At 38.0% G+C, this 19,171-nt stretch overlaps 1 protein-coding gene and 1 pseudogene across 5 annotated transcripts in view; one reads left to right on the forward strand and one right to left on the reverse strand.

Moving 5' to 3' along the window:
• EFCAB2 (EF-hand calcium binding domain 2) overlaps positions 1-19,171 on the reverse strand; it is a 112,990-nt gene that overhangs the window by 68,020 nt on the left and 25,799 nt on the right. For 4 of the 5 annotated variants that reach the window (XR_009490767.1, XM_059875532.1, XM_059875531.1 and 1 more), the window contains one exon: positions 645-729. Coding sequence is in view for 4 of the 5 variants with exons in the window: in XM_059875532.1 (XP_059731515.1) it covers positions 645-729 (85 nt within the window). In the remaining variant the exon portion in view is untranslated. Of the gene's footprint in view, positions 1-644; positions 733-19,171 lie in introns of those variants that run through there. The other variant, XM_059875533.1, reaches the window with a different exon arrangement.
• Positions 11,237-12,156, forward strand: LOC101908108 (B-cell CLL/lymphoma 7 protein family member C-like; annotated as a pseudogene).

Here is a 19,171-nt window from a genome sequence, read left to right on the forward strand (position 1 = left end):
CTTGTCCTCTATTCTAAATCTACCAGTATTCATGTTTTTTTCTCATCTTTTTATGTTCTTTTGTTTTGGTTCTTTTTGTTATTTTACTTGAGGTGTGTATCATGTTTGGGAATTATTAATCCTTCTCTGTAATATCCTATTTATGCTTGATAATACATATCCATGGCTTTTGGTTTGGTTTTGTTTTTTTGCCACACTGCGCTGCTTGTGGGACTTCAATTCCCCGTCCAGGAAATGAACCCAGACCATGGCAGTGAAAGTTCAGAATTCTAACCACTAGGCCACCAGTGAATGCCCCATATCTATGTATTCTAAAAGCAAATTCTGTTCATTCACTCAACAAATATTTACTGAGTGCCAACTGTGTGTCCAGCACTAAAGCTATAGTATACAAGTTTGTCTCATTCACAGAATTTAGTCTATAGATTAGAATAGGCAATGTGGATATATAGTCTTTCCACTAGATTATGAAGAATAAGAAACAGTACTAATACAAAACAGCAGCTAGAAAAGACCTTTTGCCGAGCACAGAAACATAAATACTTTAACATAATAAATTCAAAGAATGTAGAAAGAGAAATGAACCATCTTCTACTTCACAAGTTGTATCAGCAATTTAGAATTAGAAGGAAACATCTCCAAACCTCACATCCACTGTATTATTTGACTCATGGTCAAACACTTCAAAAGCTTCTTTGATTTTTTTGTGAAATTCTGCTACAGCTACCTCTGCAAAAGAAAAAGTAAATAAAAATTATTTTACTGTAATTTTAAATTCAAAACAAAAAAATTCAACAACTAGAAATTATTAATAAGGAAGAACACGCAGCACACTTCCCTAGTATTCTTTTTTGGCAGGGAGGGGAGTTATGTAGGAGAACGTCTTTATTCTTAGGAGAGGCATGCTGAAGTCTTTAAGAGTGAAATGTTACAATATCTGCAATTTACTTCCCCTCTCCCCTTCCCAATATTCTTTTTGTTTGTTTGTTTGTTTAATTCTTAGTTTTATTTTTAAATTTATTTATTTAATTACTTTATTTATTTGGCTGTGTTTGGGCTTAGTTGTGGCATATGAACTACCATTCATTCTACTATTTCACTCAGATGCTCTAATTTTCCAGGTTGCAACATAACCTTCAATTGTGAAAACTATCAAAGGGATGTAACAATTTATTGATATTTATTAATTTATTATAATAACATGGTGGCAAACTTCTAGTTTGATAAGAAAATAAATCTTATCTCATTATTTAAATGCACAGTTCCTTGCTTACAAGTAAATCTGAATAGTGATCCTTAATGCTTGTTCATCACCTCTGTTTTCTATGTTTTGAATTGTCTGTTCAGGTTCTCTGCTCATCCGTACTGGGATCTTCCATTTTTTTTCTTAACAATTTGTATGAGCTCGTTAAATAATAAAGACTTACTGAAATTCTTACTTAATTCTTACTGAAAGAATTACTGAAAATAATTTTAAGAAGTATTGAAAACAATTTTCCAGGTCAGTTGTTTGCATTTGCTTCCCTAATATGAAAACAGTTCCACCTCCCTTATGATCATCAAAATCACACATGATTACTGAAGACAAAAAAAGAGAAGTTGAGATCAAGTAAACATTACTTCAAATCCTAACATGCAGAGTTAACTACTCTTAATGTTGCCCTCTAATCTAATGTTTCACTCAACAGTAAATTGTGAGCATCTTTTCATTCTCAAAAAAATATTTATTACATTATTGTTTTTAGTGGCTGATAATCCATTATAGAACTTTATCATAGTTTATTAAACCAGCTCCCTAACTGTAGACATTTAGGTAGTTTCTAAATGTTTTTGTTGTTAAATATATTAATTTTTGAGTGAACCATTCTGCCCAATTCATCTTTGTGCATTTGTCTTATTATCTCACTGAAATACGCTAAGTTGAATGCAGTTGAATTTGTGTTATTTAGTGGGAACATTCTTACTAGTTCTAATAGTAACTTGGGAAAAATCTCACTGGTTATAATACTGTCATTACACAAAGCTGATATTTGCTTTTTTAAATTTAAGATTACCTTTTAAAAGTATGTTATTTTTAATTTTTATTTTAGTGACACCTGTTGAGATTTCTTATCCTTTAAAGTTTAGAAACATAGCCTTTGAAAGAACCACCAAAAGAGGGAGAAAATTATCCTTTTTCTACAGGTTTGGTAAACTCAATTCTATTTTCTTCTACAATTTAAAAATATACTTTTTAATCCATCTGAAAGTTATTTTGGCACGATTCAAAGTGAAAGATTAACTTCTAATCTGATTTTAATAATTTTTAATTTACTAAGCACTTGAATTCTTTCCTCCTACTTTACAATGTGTTATAGTCCTTTATGTGATGGAGACTACTTCCATTGTCTATTCTACTGATTCCATTCTGAACTGTATTTCTACTGTTATGGCATTACCATCCCATTTCACTTATTAATATTATCACTGTTCCTGGTCTTCTTCTTAGGAATATTCATTAATATACTCACCAGTGTAAGTCTTCCAAATGAAATTTAGAAATTCAAATAAAATTTAGAAATTCCAAATAAAACACCATTGGGATTGCTATTGCAATGAAGCTATACACTGAGAAAGACTGAACATTTTAAAATAGTTTTCACATCTAAGAGATCTGTATTAGCTATACAGCCCTTTTTATATCTCTAAATTGAAGGTTATACATTATGGCTTTCCTCATATAAGCCACACACAAATTCTCCAAGATTGTGCCTCAGTACTTTATGGATTTTGTGGATATTGTGAAGGAATCTTTTTGGAGACCTTGAAATTTCTAGAAGTAGAGGTAAATATTAATTTTTTAAAAATTTGCTATTGATCTTATACCCATCTATTTCCCAAAACTTTTTATAATCCCTCTTCAGTTGGTTACTTTGTATTTTCTGATAATTCATTTGGTCTCTTCTTTCCAAAATGCATACTTTCTTATTTCTCCTTCATGATTTAGGACACTGGCTAGAACTACCAAAACAAATTGAATTCATAAAATGATAATGATAATCTTTGCTCTTTAAAAACATTATTTGATAGATTAGAATACTAGTCCTTTACCAGTAAATACAATGCTGATTTGTGTTCTGAAATAGGTATTACTAACAAGTTTAAAGCAGTATTCTTCCATTCCTATGCCCAATTTTATATTAACAACAATTACTAACTTTTAACAACCTCTAGTTAATATTGATGCAAAGAACTCACTCATTGGAAAAGACCCTGATGCTGGGAAAGATTGAAGGCAGGAAGAGAAGGGGATGACAGAGGATGAAATGGTTGCATGGCTTCACCGACTCGTTGGACATGGGTTTGAGCAAGCTCCGGGAGTTGGTGATGGACAGGGAAGCCTGGCATGCTGCAGTCCATGGGGTTGCAAATGGTCAGACACGACTGAGCAACTGAACTGAACTGAACTGAAGTTTTCTAAAATGGGTTCTGTTTCATACTCATTCCTCAACGTGTTTCTCAGTAAAAGGCTTCAATGATCAAAAATGCCTGAGAAAGGCATTTAAAGGGTGTGTTTTTGACAAAAACAGACTCACAATATTACGTTCTCCTCTTGGGGATTAATCATGCATATTAGCATATTAAAGTCTTTGAGATGTTCTAAAGAAATTAATGCAGCATTTTCCAAATTTACTTGATCATGAAATCTCCTTTTTCCAATCGTCATCTGTCAGGAATAAATAATGCTTTAATCGACATTTGGAACTTCCATAACTCAGGAATCCTCACCCACTGGACACAGGTATGATGTGAAAGGATTACAAGAGCATCCAAAAACACTGATCCTCTCATCTCTCAGTGTGGCCAGATCAAAGTTAGATCTGGCAAAGTCAGGCAGCTGAAAGAATCTATTCCAGCGATTCCTGGCAGGAGGCTCAAAGCAGAACAGGCTCTGATGGCAAGCCCCTTGGTCTACACAGGTAGCAAGCACGACAAATACCAAGCACCCAGGGCTCCATGCTTGCCATGAAAGTGATCTACCTCATACCCTCCTATTTCAGAAAACAGAAATCAAATGCAGCACTGCTCACCATGGACAAATGGACAAAGAACCCAAGGAGCCAGTGGAGTAGTTCATGCTCCACACGCCCAAGGAACACAGTGCTGGGACTGAGGGGGCTTGTGGCTCTAAGAAACAGCCCATAATCTTTATCTTCATATACGCTAGCTAATTCTACCCTTCCACAGATGATACGAACTTTCAGTAGCAGCCAAGCTTGCTGCCTGGCTCTAACAACACATAACATGTTATACAAATTAAATCTATACCACAGTTTTTAAGTAATGATATGAGAAAGTTCAACTAGATTAAATAACCATGTGCAGGGACTTCCCTGGTGGTCAGCTGTTAAGACTCTGAGCTCCCAATGCAGGGGCCCGAGTGTCATTCCTGGTGTAGGGAACTAGACTCCACATACTGCAACTAAGACCAGGAGTAGTCAAATAAATAAATAAAAATAAATATTTTTTAAAAAAGCATTTGTATTACATCACAAAATTTTCAATTATATTTTTCAATTAAAGGGTGTGTTTGACAAAAACAGACTCACAGATACAGAGAGCAAACTACTAACTAGTGGTTATCAGTGGGGAAAGGAGTGAGGGGTGAAATAGGAGAATGAGATTGAGAGACACAAACTACTATATATAAAATAAATAAGCACCAGTCAGAATGGCCACCATCAAAAAATCTACAAACAATAAATGCTGGAGAGGTTGCGGAGAAAAGGGAACCCTTTTACATTTTTGGCGGGAATGTAAATTGGTACTGCCACTGTGGAAAACAATACAGAGGCTTCCTAGAAAACTAAAAATAGAGGTACCACATGACCCAGCAATCTCACCCCTGGGCATATACCCAGAGAAAATCACAATCTGAACAGATACGTGCACCCCAACGTTCACAGCAGAACCATTTACAATAGCCAAGGCATGGAAACAATCCAAGTGCCCATCAACAGACAATTGGTTTAAGGAGATGTGATATATATATATACAATGGAATATTGCTCAGCCATAATAAAAAAAAAAAAAGAAAGAAATAATGCCATTTGCCACATGGATGGACCTAGAGATTGTCATATGGAGTGAAGTAAGTCAGACAGAGAAAGACAAATACCATATGGTATCGCTTATTTGTGGAATCTAAAAAAAGGGTACAGGGCTTCCCTGGGGGTCTAGTGGTTAAGAATACACCTGCCAATTCAGGGAACATGGGTTCAATCCCTAATCCGGGAAGATCTCACAGGCTGTGGAGCAACTAAACCCATGTGCCACAACTACTGAACCCATGTGCTGCAACTACTGAAGCCCACATGCCTAGAGCCCGTGGTCCACAACGAGAGGGGCCAGCACAGTGAGAAGCCGGCACACCTCAACAAGGAGCAGCCCACGCTCGCCACACCTGGAGAGCCTGAGCCCACGTGCAGCCATGAAGACCTCCTCCTCCTCCTAAGCTGCTTCAGTCGTGTCCGACTCTGTGCGACCCCATAGATGGAAGCCCACCGGGCTCCTCTGTCCTTGGGATTCTCCAGGCAAGAACACTGGAGTGGGTTGCCATTTCCTTCTCCAATGCATGAAAGAGAAAAGTGAAAGTCAAGTCGCTCAGTCGTGTCCGACTCTTAGTGACCCCATGGACTGCAGCCTACCAGGCTCCTCTGTCCATGGATTTTCCAGGCAAGAGTACTGGAGTGGGTCGCCAGTGCCTTCTCCGAATGAAGACCTAGCACAGCCAAATAAATAAATAATTTAAAAAAATAAAAATAAAAATGTTAAAAGGGTACAAATGAACTTATCTACAAAACAGAAATAGTGTTACAGATGTAGAAAACAAATTTAGGCTTCCCTGTGGTTCAGTGGTAAAGACTCCGCCTGCCAATGCAGGAGACATGGGTTCGATCCCTGGTCTGGGAAGATCCCACATGCCACAGAGTAACTGTGCTCTAGACTGTGCACCACAAGCCTGTGCTCTAGAGCCTGGGAACCACAACTACTGAGCCAACATGTACAACTACCAAAGCCCAAGAGCCCCAGAGCCTTTTCTCTAGAAGAGAAGCCACCGCAGTGATAAGCCTGAGCACTGCAACAAAGAGTAGTCCCTGCTGGCCACAACTAGAGAAAAATCTGAGCAGCAGCGACCCAGCACAGCCAAAAATATATAAATAAAAAATTTTTTAAAGAAAAACTATGGTCACCATAGGATAAGAGGGGGAAAGACAAGTTGGGAAATTGGGATTGACATCTACACAGTACTCTATGTAAAACAGATAACTAAGTGTATACCACAGGAAACTCTACTCAATACTGTACAGTGGCCTATATGGGAAATGATCTAAAAGAGTGGGTATATGTAGATGGATAACTGATTCACTTTGCTGTACAGAAGAAACTAATTTACAGTACTGTAAATCAACTATACACCAATAAAAAATTATAAACAAATAAATAGGATATATTATACAGCACAGGGAAATATGTCACTATTTTATAATAACATTAAATAGAATATAATCTATAAATACTGAATCACTATGTTGTACACCTGAAATGAATATAACATTGTAAATCAACTACAGTTCAATTTAAAAAGGATGAGTTTTTGAAATTATAATTTCAATTGTTTTAAATTTTTTAATGGCTGAGAAAAATGCTTTCACATTTTTACATAAACAAAGTTTCTCACTGGTAATAAACTATCAAAAATTGAGGATCTTATACTTTAAAATTTGATCAGGAATTGAAAAAAGTCATCCCTCGGAATCCATGGGGAGAGTGGTTCCAGGACCTGCAGATACCAAAATCTGAGGACACTCAAGTCCTTTTTAATATAAAATACCATAATATTTGCATATAACCTACATGTATACAGGCTAAATCATCTTTAGATTACTTATAATATCTAATACAATGTAAATGCTACATAAATAGCTGCTGGCATGGCAAACTGAAGTTTGAATCTGAAACTGAAAGCTTAGTATTGTAAACAACTCTCTACCCACCACCTGTATCAAACTATTATTAATGTTTTGCCATTTTTTTCTTCTTTCCTAAATCCCTGTCTCTGATTACAGACATTACAATTATTCATCCCTAAATACTTCAACATGCATCTCCTAAAAATAAGGACATTCTTCTACATAATCCCAATATAATTATGATATCGTTAAAATTCATAAAAATTCACTAAGAATATCTAATATCTATTCAATATGCAAATTTCCGAATTGTACCATAATGTCTTTTTTACAGTTACTTTTTCAACCTACACTCTAATTTAAGTTTATGTCATACATTTGGTTTTAAAATTTTTTGGTCTCTTTTAAACTAAAACAGTCTTTCATTCTCTCCTGGTCTCCTGTCCCCCAATGAAATTAGCTTGTGGAAGAGACCAGGCTATGCAATGTCTTATAAAATGGCCTATCTTCTGGACTTGTCTGATAGGGTTCTTATTTCACCCTGAAACTACTACTCCATTAAGTTTCATTCCTTCAGACATGAATGTCTGCTACTCCTTCTCACTACTGTGCTCTACTGATTCTCTGATCACTTTCCTCCAAATTTATCAAGCCAACCAATTTAATTTCCAACAACCCATCCTCACAGTTCTATTTGATCATCAACACCTTTTGATTCTAATTATTAAATACTTTCAAAATCAGTCTCCCTCTTCATTTCCACTGCCACTGTTTAAGTCTAGACCTTCATTGCTTCTGGCCTGGATTAATGCAATCATTTCCTGTCTTTTTGCCTTTAGTCTCCTTTCCCTCCATTTCCATTCCATCCTTCAAACCATAGTCCACATTTTGCTAGGATTATCTGTCTAAAACAAAAATTTGTTCATATGACTTCCTGGTTTAAAATCTTTTGATGATTCCCAAGTTTTTTCAAAAAAATAAAAAGCATTCAAGCTCCTAAATCACATCTACAAACTAGCCCTTCCTTACCTCAAAAATGTCATTTCTCAATACTTTTTCATACAGATTCTCCACCTTGGAAATATTTGTAGTTTTTCAATTATTATGCTTTTTCATTGTCATTATGATTGATAGTCCCCTGTATGAAACAGTCCTCTCCTTTTTCTGGATAATTTCTACTTATCATTCAAGACAGTTTAAGAGTAACACACTTTTCTTTCATCTTCTTTTTGAATTAGGTACCTTCCTGTGTAATCATGTAGCACCCATGGATATCTTTATTATAATACTATATAAAACTGTATTGTATTCAGTGGTTAACTAGTCTCCCCTTCCACATTTGTAAACAACTTGAGAACAAATTTGACACTGCCTGGAACATACTAAATTCTCAATAAATGCTTACTAAATAGTTAATAATTATATATGAGACAATCCATGTCCCATTTGGATATGACAACTCACAATTTCCCTTTTTGATGTTTTGTTGGGTACTGTTAACAGAATTATATTTATTTCCTTCATATAGCAAAACTGGGGAATGCTTAACTGTTTTTCTATGTCACAGAACAATTTGTATAGCAAGAGAACTATCTTTTGGGTAAGAAACTGGCAAGGAAAGAATTAAGTTACTATTAAAAAATGACAGTAAAATGTAGTGGTTAACAAATTCAGCAATATATTAAAAGGATTAAACATCAAGACCAAATGGAATTTATTCCAGAGACACAAGACTGTCAATTAGAGTTACACACTACATTCATAGAATGAAGGCAGAAAAGACACATGATTAGGATAACTGATATAGAAAAAGCATTTGACAAAATTCAACATCCTTTCATGATAATAATATTCAGAAAACTAGGAACAGAAGGAACTTCTTCAACATGATAAGGGCCTATATGAAAAAGCCACAGCTAATATCATTTTCAGTGCTGAAAGACAAAGCTTTTCCTGTAAGATCAGGAATAAGATAAAAAGGCCTCCTTTACCACTTTCCAATATAGTATTGGATGTTCTAGTCAGTTAATCTGGGCAAGAAAGAGAAATAAAAGGCATCCAAGTTGAAAAGAAAGAAGTACACTCATTTCTGTTCATAGATGACAATCTTATTATGTAGAAAACCCTCAGTCTAAGAAAAAAAAGAAACCCGACAGAGCAAATAAATACATTCAGCAAAGCTGCAGGATATAAAATCAACACACAAAAATCAGTCACATTTCAACATAATAAAAACAAACAATCTGAAAAGGAATTTTTTAAATTCCATTTGTAATATCACAAAAATATCAACCAAAGATACATAAGTTGGATGTCATCAAAATTAAAATTTTTGTGAAATCAAAGGACACTACTAAGAGAGTGAAAAAACAACCCACAGAAGGGGAGAAAAATTTGCAAAGCATATATCTGATAGGGATTAATATTCAGAATATATAAAGAACTCCTACAACTAAACAACAGAAAAACCAACCCAATTTAAAAAGATGAAAAAATTTGAATAGACAAGTCTCAAAAGAAGTTATACAAATGGCTAATTAGTACCTGAAAAGATGTTCAACATCACTAGTCACTCAGTTCAGTTCAGTTCAGTCGCTCAGTACTGTCCGACTCTTTGCGACCCCATGAACTGCAGCATGCCAGGCCTCCCTGTCCATCACCAACTCCCTGAGTTCACTCAGACTCACGTCCATCAAGTCAGTGTTGCCATCCAGCCATCTCATCCTCTGTTGTCCCCTTCTCCTCCTGCCCCCAATCCCTCCCAGCATCAGAGTCTTTTCCAATGAGTCAACTCTTCACATGAGGTGGCCAAAGTACTGGAGTTTCAGCTTTAGCATCATTCCTTCCAAAGAAATCCCAGGGCTGATCTCCTTCAGAATGGACTGGTTGGATCTCCTTGCAGTCCAAGGGACTCTCAAGAGTCTCCTCCAACACCACACTTCAAAAGCATTAATTTTTCAGCGTTCAGCTTTCTTCACAGTCCAACTCTCACATCCATACATGACCACTGGAAAAACCATAGCCTTGACTAGATGGACCTTTGTTGGCAAAGTAATGTCTCTGCTTTTCAATGTGCTATCTAGGTTGGTCATAACTTTTCTTCCAAGGAGTAAGTGTCTTTTAATTTCATGGCTGCAGTCACCATCTGCAGTGATTCTGGAGCCCAAAAAAATAAAGTCTGACACTGTTTCCACTGTTTCCCCATCTATTTCCCATGAAGTGATGGGACCGGATGCCATGATCTTCGTTTTCTGAATGTTGAGCTTTAAGCCAACTTTTTCACTCTCCACTTTCACCTTTGTCAAGGGGCTTTTGAGTTCCTCTTCACTTTCTGCCATAAGGGTAGTGTCATCTGCATATCTGAGGTGATTGATATTTCTCCCGGCAATCTTGATTCCAGCTTGTGCTTCTTCCAGCCCAGCATTTCTCATGATGTACTCTGCATATAAGTTAAATAAGCAGGGTGACAATATACAGCCTTGAAGTACTCCTTTTCCTATTTGGAACCAGTCTGTTGTTTCATGTCCAGTTCTAACTGTTGCTTCCTGACCTGCATACAGGTTTTTCAAGAGGCAGGTCAGGTGGTGTGGTATTCCCATCTCTTTAAGAATTTTCCACAGTTTATTGTGATTCACACAGTCAAAGGCTTTGGCATAGTCAATAAAGCAAAAATAGATGTTTTTCTGGAACTCTCTTGCTTTTTCGATGATCCAGCAGATGTTGGCAATTTGATCTCTGGTTCCTCTGCCTTTTCTAAAACCGGCTTGAACATCTGGAGGTTCATGGTTCACATATTGCTAAAGCCTGGCTTGGAGAATTTTGAGCATCACTTTACTAGCGTGTGAGATGAATGCAATTGTGCGGTAGTTTGAGCATTCTTTGGCATTGCCTTTCTTTGGGATTGGAATGAAAACTGACCTTTTCAAGTCCTGTGGCCACTGCTGAGTTTTCCAAATTCACTAGTCATTAGGATATCTATTATAAAAATAGGAAATAACAAGTCTTGGTGAAGATATGGAAAAATTGGAACAGTTGTACATTACTGATGGAAATATAAAATGGTTCAGCTGTTGTGGAAAACAGTATGGTAGTTCTTCAGAAAATCAAAACCTAATAACCATAAAACCCAGCAGTTCCACTTTTGGATATACACTCAAAATAATTGAAAACAGGGTCTCAAGTATTTGCACATCAGTGTTCACAGCAGCATTATTCGCAGTAGCTGAAAGGTGGAATCAACCCGAATATCCATTGACAGGTGGATACATAAATGAAAGTGGCGTATATATACAGTGGAATAGCATTCAGTCTTAAAAAGGAACAAAACTATGAAACCATGACACATACTACAACATGGATGAACTCTGAAGATGTTATATGCTAAGTGATATAAGCCAGATACAGAAGGACAAATATTGTATGATTTCAAATACATGAGGGACGCAGAACAGTAAAACTCATAAAAACAGAAAGTAGAATGGTGGTTGCCAGGAGCTGGGAAGAATCTGTCAGGAGATAAGAGGAAGAGGCAGTATGGCCAGCCGGACCGTGCAGGCCGAGACCCGGAGCCGAGCCAAGGATGACATCAAGAAGGTGAAGGCGACCATCGAGAAGGTCCGGAGATGGGAGAAGTGCTGGGTGACTGTGGGCGACACTTCCCTTCATATCTTCAAGTGGGTGCCAGCGGTGGACTCCCCAGGAGGAGGAGCACCGGAGGGCAGGTGGAGGGGCGGAGAGATCCCGAGGCTGGGAGCGGAGGGGCAGGGGTGCCAGTCCCTGAGGGGGTGGCCCTCTCATCCTGCTGGATCTCAATGATGAGAACAGTAACCAGAGTTACTCAGCCTTCCATTCAGAAGGCTCCCTGCAGAAGAGCACGGGGCCCAGCCCTGGGGGCACCCCCCAGCCCAGCCGTCCTGTGTCACCTGCTGGACCACCAGAAGGGGTTCCAGAGGATGCTCAGCCCCCACAGGTGGACCAGGAGAGAGATCCTGGGGGCATACCTGCGGGCAGCATGGATGAACCCCCCATGTTGGCCAAGGAGGAGCCTGTTCCAGAATTGCTGGAGGCTGAGCAGGATTCTAAAGAACAAGGACAAGATCATGGAACATGTGAAGTGAAGTCTGCTGTGCCGATGATGTCAACAATTATGTCAAAGAAGCATGGAAAATTGATGGAGGAGATGGAGAAACTTCTCAGAATGTGAATGCAGGATCAGCATCAGTGTCGAATCCTGCTCAGCTTAATGCTGATTCAAGAGAAAGCTAAAAAGCCTTTATGAAGGCTTGGAGAAGAAACAGGGCGAAGAATCAGAGGGTACATCTCTAATGCCAGCCATGGTTCAAGGCTACAGTCAACCTTCACAATGGAAAAGTGGCGAGGTCATGAGTGCAAATATGGTAGCTGCCTGGGAACTTCCTGAAACCCTTGGAGAAATTATTGTACTGTACTGTACTAATGACTTCCTTGGTGACTCAGACGGTAAAGCATCTGTCTACAATGTGGGAGACCGGGTTTGATCCCTGGGTTGGGAAGATCCCTTGGAGAAGGAAATGGCAATCCACTCCAGTACCATTGCCTGGAAAATCCCATGGACAGAGGAGCCTGGTAGGCTACAGTCCATGGGGTCACAAAGAGTCGGACACAACTGAGCAACTTCACCGTCAAGAGGAATAGGAAGCTAATGTCTAGTGGGTACAACGTTTTTGTTTGGAATGATTAAAAGTTCTGATAAGGGAGAGGGTGATAGTTGCAGAGCACTGTGAATGTTCCTTGTTGTTGTTGTTCACTCAGTCATGTGTGACTTTTGTGACCCCACGGACTGCAGCATGCCAGGCTTCCCTGCCCTTCACTATCTCCCGGACTGTGCTCAAACTCACGTCCACTGAGTCAATGATGCCATCCAACCATCTCATCCTCTTTCGCCCCCTTCTCCTCCTGCCCTCAATCTTTCCCAGCATCAGGGTCTTTTCCAATGAGTTGGCTCTTCGCATCAGGTGGCCAAAGTATTGGAGCTTCAGCATCAGTCCTTCCAATGAATATTCAGGGTTGATTTCCTTTAGGTTTGATCTCCTTGCTATCCAAGGGACACTCAAGAGTCTCCTCCAGCAGCAATGTCACTGAATTGTGCATTTTTAAAAGGTTAGAATGGTTTTTAAAAAATCCTAAAAATCGAAGTTCAAAAAAAAAGAATCAACCATTCTAATGACACTGTTCTAAAACTGACTGGTAATGTGTGCACATACCTATGAATATATTAAAAACTGAACTGTATATCTTGAAAGAGTGAACTAGATGGTATGTGAATTATATCTCAATAAAGCTGCTATTTTAAAAAATGGAAGGGATATTATAATTCTTACACTCATAGGTAAGATAATTATGTAAGTAAACATTCCTCTTATTCTAATGAATAGAGTAATTTTTCTTAAAGTTACTAAAATATTTTTTAAATGCCAATTAATGCAATTTTTAACATGTTTGTAAAGGCAGTCCTTCTCAATCTGAACTCTTATTTCCTCTTCTTGTATCTTGCATTAGCTGTCTTAGTCTATTGGGCTAAGATATTGGGCTGCTGTAACAAAGTATCACAGACCAGGTAGTTTATAAACAACAGAAACTTATTTTTCACAGTTCTGGAGGCTGAAATTCTGAGACCAGGATGTCAGTATGGTTCAGTGAGGGCTCTCTTTCAGGTTACAGACTTCTCATTGTATTTTCACATAGTGGAAGATGGTAGGGACCTCTGCACGATCTTTTTTATTGGGGCAGTAATCCCATTCATGAGGGCTACATCCTCATGACCTAATCACTTGCCAAAGATTCCACCTACTAATAACATGACTTTTGGGAGTTAGGATTTCAACATATGGTCTGGTGCTCAAAAATTCAGACCACAGCTCTATTACTTACTGTATCTTGTTGAAAGGGTGTGGCTAGATATGACACTCTTGCCTTGTTCCTGATCTTAGTGGGAAAGTCTCAAATTTCTCACCATTAAGTCTGATGTTAACTTTAGGTTTTTGTAGATGCTCTTTCTCAAGTGGAGGAAGTTCCCTCTATTCCTAGTCTACTAGGAACTAGTAATTTTTCTTTTTTACTCTGTTGATGAGATGAGTTACATTAAATGACTTTTGAATGTTGAAGCAGTCTTGCATTCCTGGGATAAATCCTACTTGTTTTCAGCGTATAATTGTTTTTATATATTATTGGATATATATGTATTAGAAGCACTTAATATGGATCAGGCAATAATCTAAATTCTTTACACATTTTAACAAATGTAATCATTAACAAATGTAATCAAGCTAGAATCAAGATTGCTGGGAGAAATATCAATAATTTCAGATATGCAGATAATACCACTCTAAGGGCAGAAAGTGAAGAGGAACTAAAGAGGCTCTTGATGAGGATGAAAGAGGAGAGTGAAAAAGGTGGCTTAAAATTCAACATTCAAAAAACTAAGATCATGGCATTTGGTCCCATCACTTCATGGCAAATAGGCAGGGAAATAGTGGAAACAGCGACAGATTTCACCTTCTTTGGCTCCAAAATCACTGCGGATGGTAACTGCAGCCACGAAATTAAAACACACTTGGCTCCTTGGAAGAAAAGCTGTGACAAACCTACACAGTATATTAAAAAGTAGAGACATCACTTTGCCAACAAAGGTCCATATGATCAAAGCTGGTTTTTCCAGTAGTCATGTACGGATGTAAGAGTTGGACCATAAAAAAGGCTGAGCGCCAAAGAACTGATGCTTTCAAACCATGGTACTGGAGAAGACTCTTGAGAGTCCCTTGGACAGCAAGGAGACCAAACCAATCAATCCTAAAGGAAATCAACACTGAATAACTCATTAGAAGGACTGACATTGAAGCTGAAGCTTCAATACTTTGCCACCTGATGTGAAGAGTCAACTCATTAGAAAAGACCGCGATGTTGGGAAAGACTGAAAGCAAAAGAAGAGGGCGACAGAGGATGAGATGGTTGGATAGCATCACTGATTCAATGGACATGAACTTGAGCAAACTCCGGGAGATGGTGAGGGATAGCGAGGCCTAGAGTACTGCAGTCCATGGGGTCACAAAGAGTCAAACACAGTTTAGTGACTCAACAACAACAACAAATCATTAACCAGACTTACATGTGTGTACTTGCTAAGTCACTTCAGTCATGTCTGACTCTTTGCAACTCCATGGACTATAGCCCACCAGGCTCTTCTGTCCATGGGGATGCTCCAGGCAAGAATGCTGGAGTGGGTTGCCATGCCCTCCTCCAGGAACCAAACTTATCAGGATGATGCCATTATTTTTTTATTGTAACAAAATACACATAACATGAAAATTTCCACAGCCATTTTTAAGTATACATACAGTTTAGTGATATTCAGTTCAGTTCAGTTCAGTCACTCAATCGTGTCCGACTATTTGCGACCCCATGAATTGCAGCACGCCAGGCCTCCCTGTCCATCACCATCTCCCGGAGTTCACTCAAACTCACGTCCATCAAGTCGGTGATGCCATCCAGCCATCTTATCCTCTGTCATCCCCTTCTCCTCCTGCCCTCAATCCCTCCCAGCAACAGAGTCTTTTCCAATGACTCAACTCGTCGCATGAGGTGGCCAAAGTACTGGAGTTTCAACTTTAGCATCATTCCTTCCAAAGAAATCCCAGGGCTGATCTCCTTCAGAATGGACTGGTTGGATCTCCTTGCAGTCCAAGGGACTCTCAAGGGTCTTCTCCAACACCACAGTTCAAAAGCATCAATTCTTCAGTGCTCAGCTTTCCTCACAGTCCAACTCTCACGTCCATACACGACCACTGAAAAAACCATAGCCTTGACTAGACGGACCTTTGTTGGCAAAGTAATAATTCTGCTTTTGAATACGCTGTCTAGGTTGGTCATAACTTTTCTTCCAAGGAGTAAGCGTCTTTTAATTTCATGGCTGCAGTCACCATCTGCAGTGATTTTGGAGCCCCCAAAAATAAAGTCTGACACTGTTTCCATTGTTTCCCCATCTATTTGCCATGAAGTGATGGGACCAGATGCCACGATCTTCGTTTTCTGAATATTGAGCTTTAAGCCAACTTTTTCACTCTCCTCTTTCACTTTCATCAAGAGGCTTTTTAGTTCCTCTTCACTTTCTGCCATAAGGATGGTGTCATATTAAGTACATTTATATTACTATGCAGCTATCATCATTGTCTATCTCCAGAACTTTGTGCTATATATGCATTAGATGGGCTTCCTAAGTGGCTCAGTGGTAAACAATCGCCTGCCAATGCAGGAGCTGCAGAAGAAGTGGGTTCAATCCCTGGGTCCAAAAGATCTCCTCGAGAAGGAAATGGCAACCCGCCCAGTATTCTTGCCTGGGAAAACCCATAGACAGAGGAGGCTGGTGGGCTATAGTCCATGGGGTTGAAGAGTCAGACACAACTTTGTGACTGAGAATGTACGCACATGTATTAGATACTAATTACTATGGTTAAATCTGAGCTTAAATAAGTTACTGTTTCAAAATATTGTATCACAGGATCAAGACTATTCAAACTGATGAGACTAACATGAATGAAGTCTTATGGAGAAAAACAATTTAAAACCTTTGATGAGTCTATTATTTAAATAGATTAAAATAAGGCAAGGTTGATTTTTTTCATGCAATTACTCTGGCAGACTCCAACAATCATAACTGATAGCTGAGAATGCTACCTGAAAGAGTAAACCCAGAGCTCAAGATGAAAATAGCACCTATTGTGCAAGCTGCCTATGGTATTTCAAAACTAGTAAGAAAAGCAAATCTTTAATAGAGTAGCATGCATGCATGCTCAGGAGCTCAGTCCTGTCCGACTCTTTGTGACTCCATGGACTGTAGCCTGCCAGATTCCTCTGTCCATGGAATTTTCCAGGCAAGAATACTGGAGTAGGTTGCCATTTCCTTCTCCAGGGGACTCTTCTTGAGCTGGGGATCTAACCTATGTCTCTTGGGTCTCCTGCATTGTCAGGAGGATTCCTTTCCACTGTGGCACCTGCAAAGCCTCTGGATAGAATAGACACAACAGTAATAAATACACTTCATCCTAATTCAAATGTCTTGTTGGTTATAAAATTAAAGCGCACATCACGGGGCAACTAAGCCCGAGCACCACAATAACTGAGCTGGCGCTCTGGAGCCTGCTAGCTGCAACTACTGAGGCCCGAGCACCTAGAGAAGCCTGTGCTCCTCAACAAGAGACGCCACCACAAAGAGAAGCCTGAGACTGCAACTTAAGAGTATCCCCTGCTCAGAGCAACTTGAGAAAGCCCGTGCACAGCAACAATGGCCCAGCACAGCCAAAAATCAAATAGATAAAACTTTACAAAATAATAAGGGCATACATATTTTAGACAATAAATCAAGTTTAACAATTCTAACACTCCTTCTGAATACTACTATCAAAGATTCCAGGTAGTTGAGCCAATCAAGAAGCTAACACCAAACTAAAGCATCACTTTCCCCTCTTGCCCTTTAGTATCCCTGACTTCTTTTGTTTATTTAGATTCTTCATCTTCAAAATACAAAAAGCCAGACTGTGTATATCATTGCCAAAATATAAGACCCAGTCTCATAATATTTGGCTAAAATATCGTGGAAACAAGTCAGAAAGCTATATTAACCTATTTACATGCTAAGAGCCTAATGGAAGCCTTAAAAAGTTTTTACTGATGTCAGAAAATAATATAAACTATTTAAATTAAAATGAAAGTACAAGAATATGTCTTTGCAACAATGGATGTGAATGTATGCCAAAAATATTAATACTTGGCAACTTATACTGATTAAGTCAGTATTTCAAAACAACAATTAAAATAATGCCTGATGGAAAAACAACTTTTATCAGGAAAAAATCTTGAGGATTAGAATATAACAAATAAGATACTTGAGGAAATAATTATGTCTTAAGAAACAGACCTTTTTTTAACCTAAAAGTATATTAAAATGGAATGTAATGTGATCAAATGTGCTATCACTAATTTTTAAAATGATTTTGGTAATCAAAGTACTTCTCTCTATGAATTCGTGTGTATATAACATTATTGTAAGTTGGTACAAGTGTAAGTTGGTCCAGTATATCTTTATTAGCTATTAACATACAGATTATGATTTTATGCAGACATATTTAGGTCAGTAGAGAAAATAAAAGACAATTGAAAACCTCAGAATCAAGAACTGAAAGAAAATTTAGAAGTCATTTAGCCCTCTAAACTAATAAGAAAATCCCCTCTGAAATGAGCTTATGTGGTTGTGGATCAAGGTTTGGTTTATTGTCCTCCACAATGTGACTGATCACTCATTTTTGCTTTTGTTTTTAAGAAGCAGTGCACTTAAAAAGGTGACCAAGACCACCATTAAAAATGGTGAAAAATATGTTCACATAGGTCTTAAAAAAAAGGAATCCATACTCAGTCCTCATTCACAAGGCATAAAGTCTTAACTAAATTTAACTCTTTATTAGTCATATCAATAGAAAAGTAAAGTCATAATTCATAAATGTGACAAATGTGCTCAGGAAATAATAAATCTCTTGCTACAGAATATGTTTAAACTGTAACTTTAACATATATGAATAAATGCTTGGGAATTCCTTGACAGTTCAATGGCGAGGACGGGGCACGTTCACTGCTGTGGCCTGGATTTGATCCCTGGTAAGAACTAAGATCCCTCAAGCTGCACAGTGCAGTTTTAAAAAAAATGCTTGGTTGATAATCCAAGTAATTCCACTTATTTAATTCATGTTTACATCTAATTCAACATCAAAAATGTTATCTCAAAAATTAAGTAAAGCTAAAACGTAATATGCACGTTTTCAGCAAAGTAGATGTAGTTTTGTGACACTTGGGAAAAATATAAGCAATAACATTTAATTTCACAGAAATGTCACATTCAGCAGATATTCTAAAAAATGTTACTTTTTATAGCATGCTCACTTAGCAAAATATGGAATGACCATATGTGAAAATGAGAACTTTCATAAAATGGTCAGATGGTGAAATAATATCAGAAATACTAGTTAACAAGCACATTTTTAAGTGTAATTAATTTATTTTAATTGGAGGCTAATTACTTTACAATATTGTGGTGGTTTTTGCCATACATTGACATGAGTCAGCCACAGTGTACAGGTGTTCCCCCATACTGAATCCCCCACCCTATCCCTCCGGGTTGTCCCAGAGCACCAACT

The sequence above is a fragment of the Bos taurus genome, chromosome 16, assembly GCF_002263795.3.
Source record: "Bos taurus isolate L1 Dominette 01449 registration number 42190680 breed Hereford chromosome 16, ARS-UCD2.0, whole genome shotgun sequence".
Classification (NCBI taxonomy): domain Eukaryota; kingdom Metazoa; phylum Chordata; class Mammalia; order Artiodactyla; family Bovidae; genus Bos; species Bos taurus.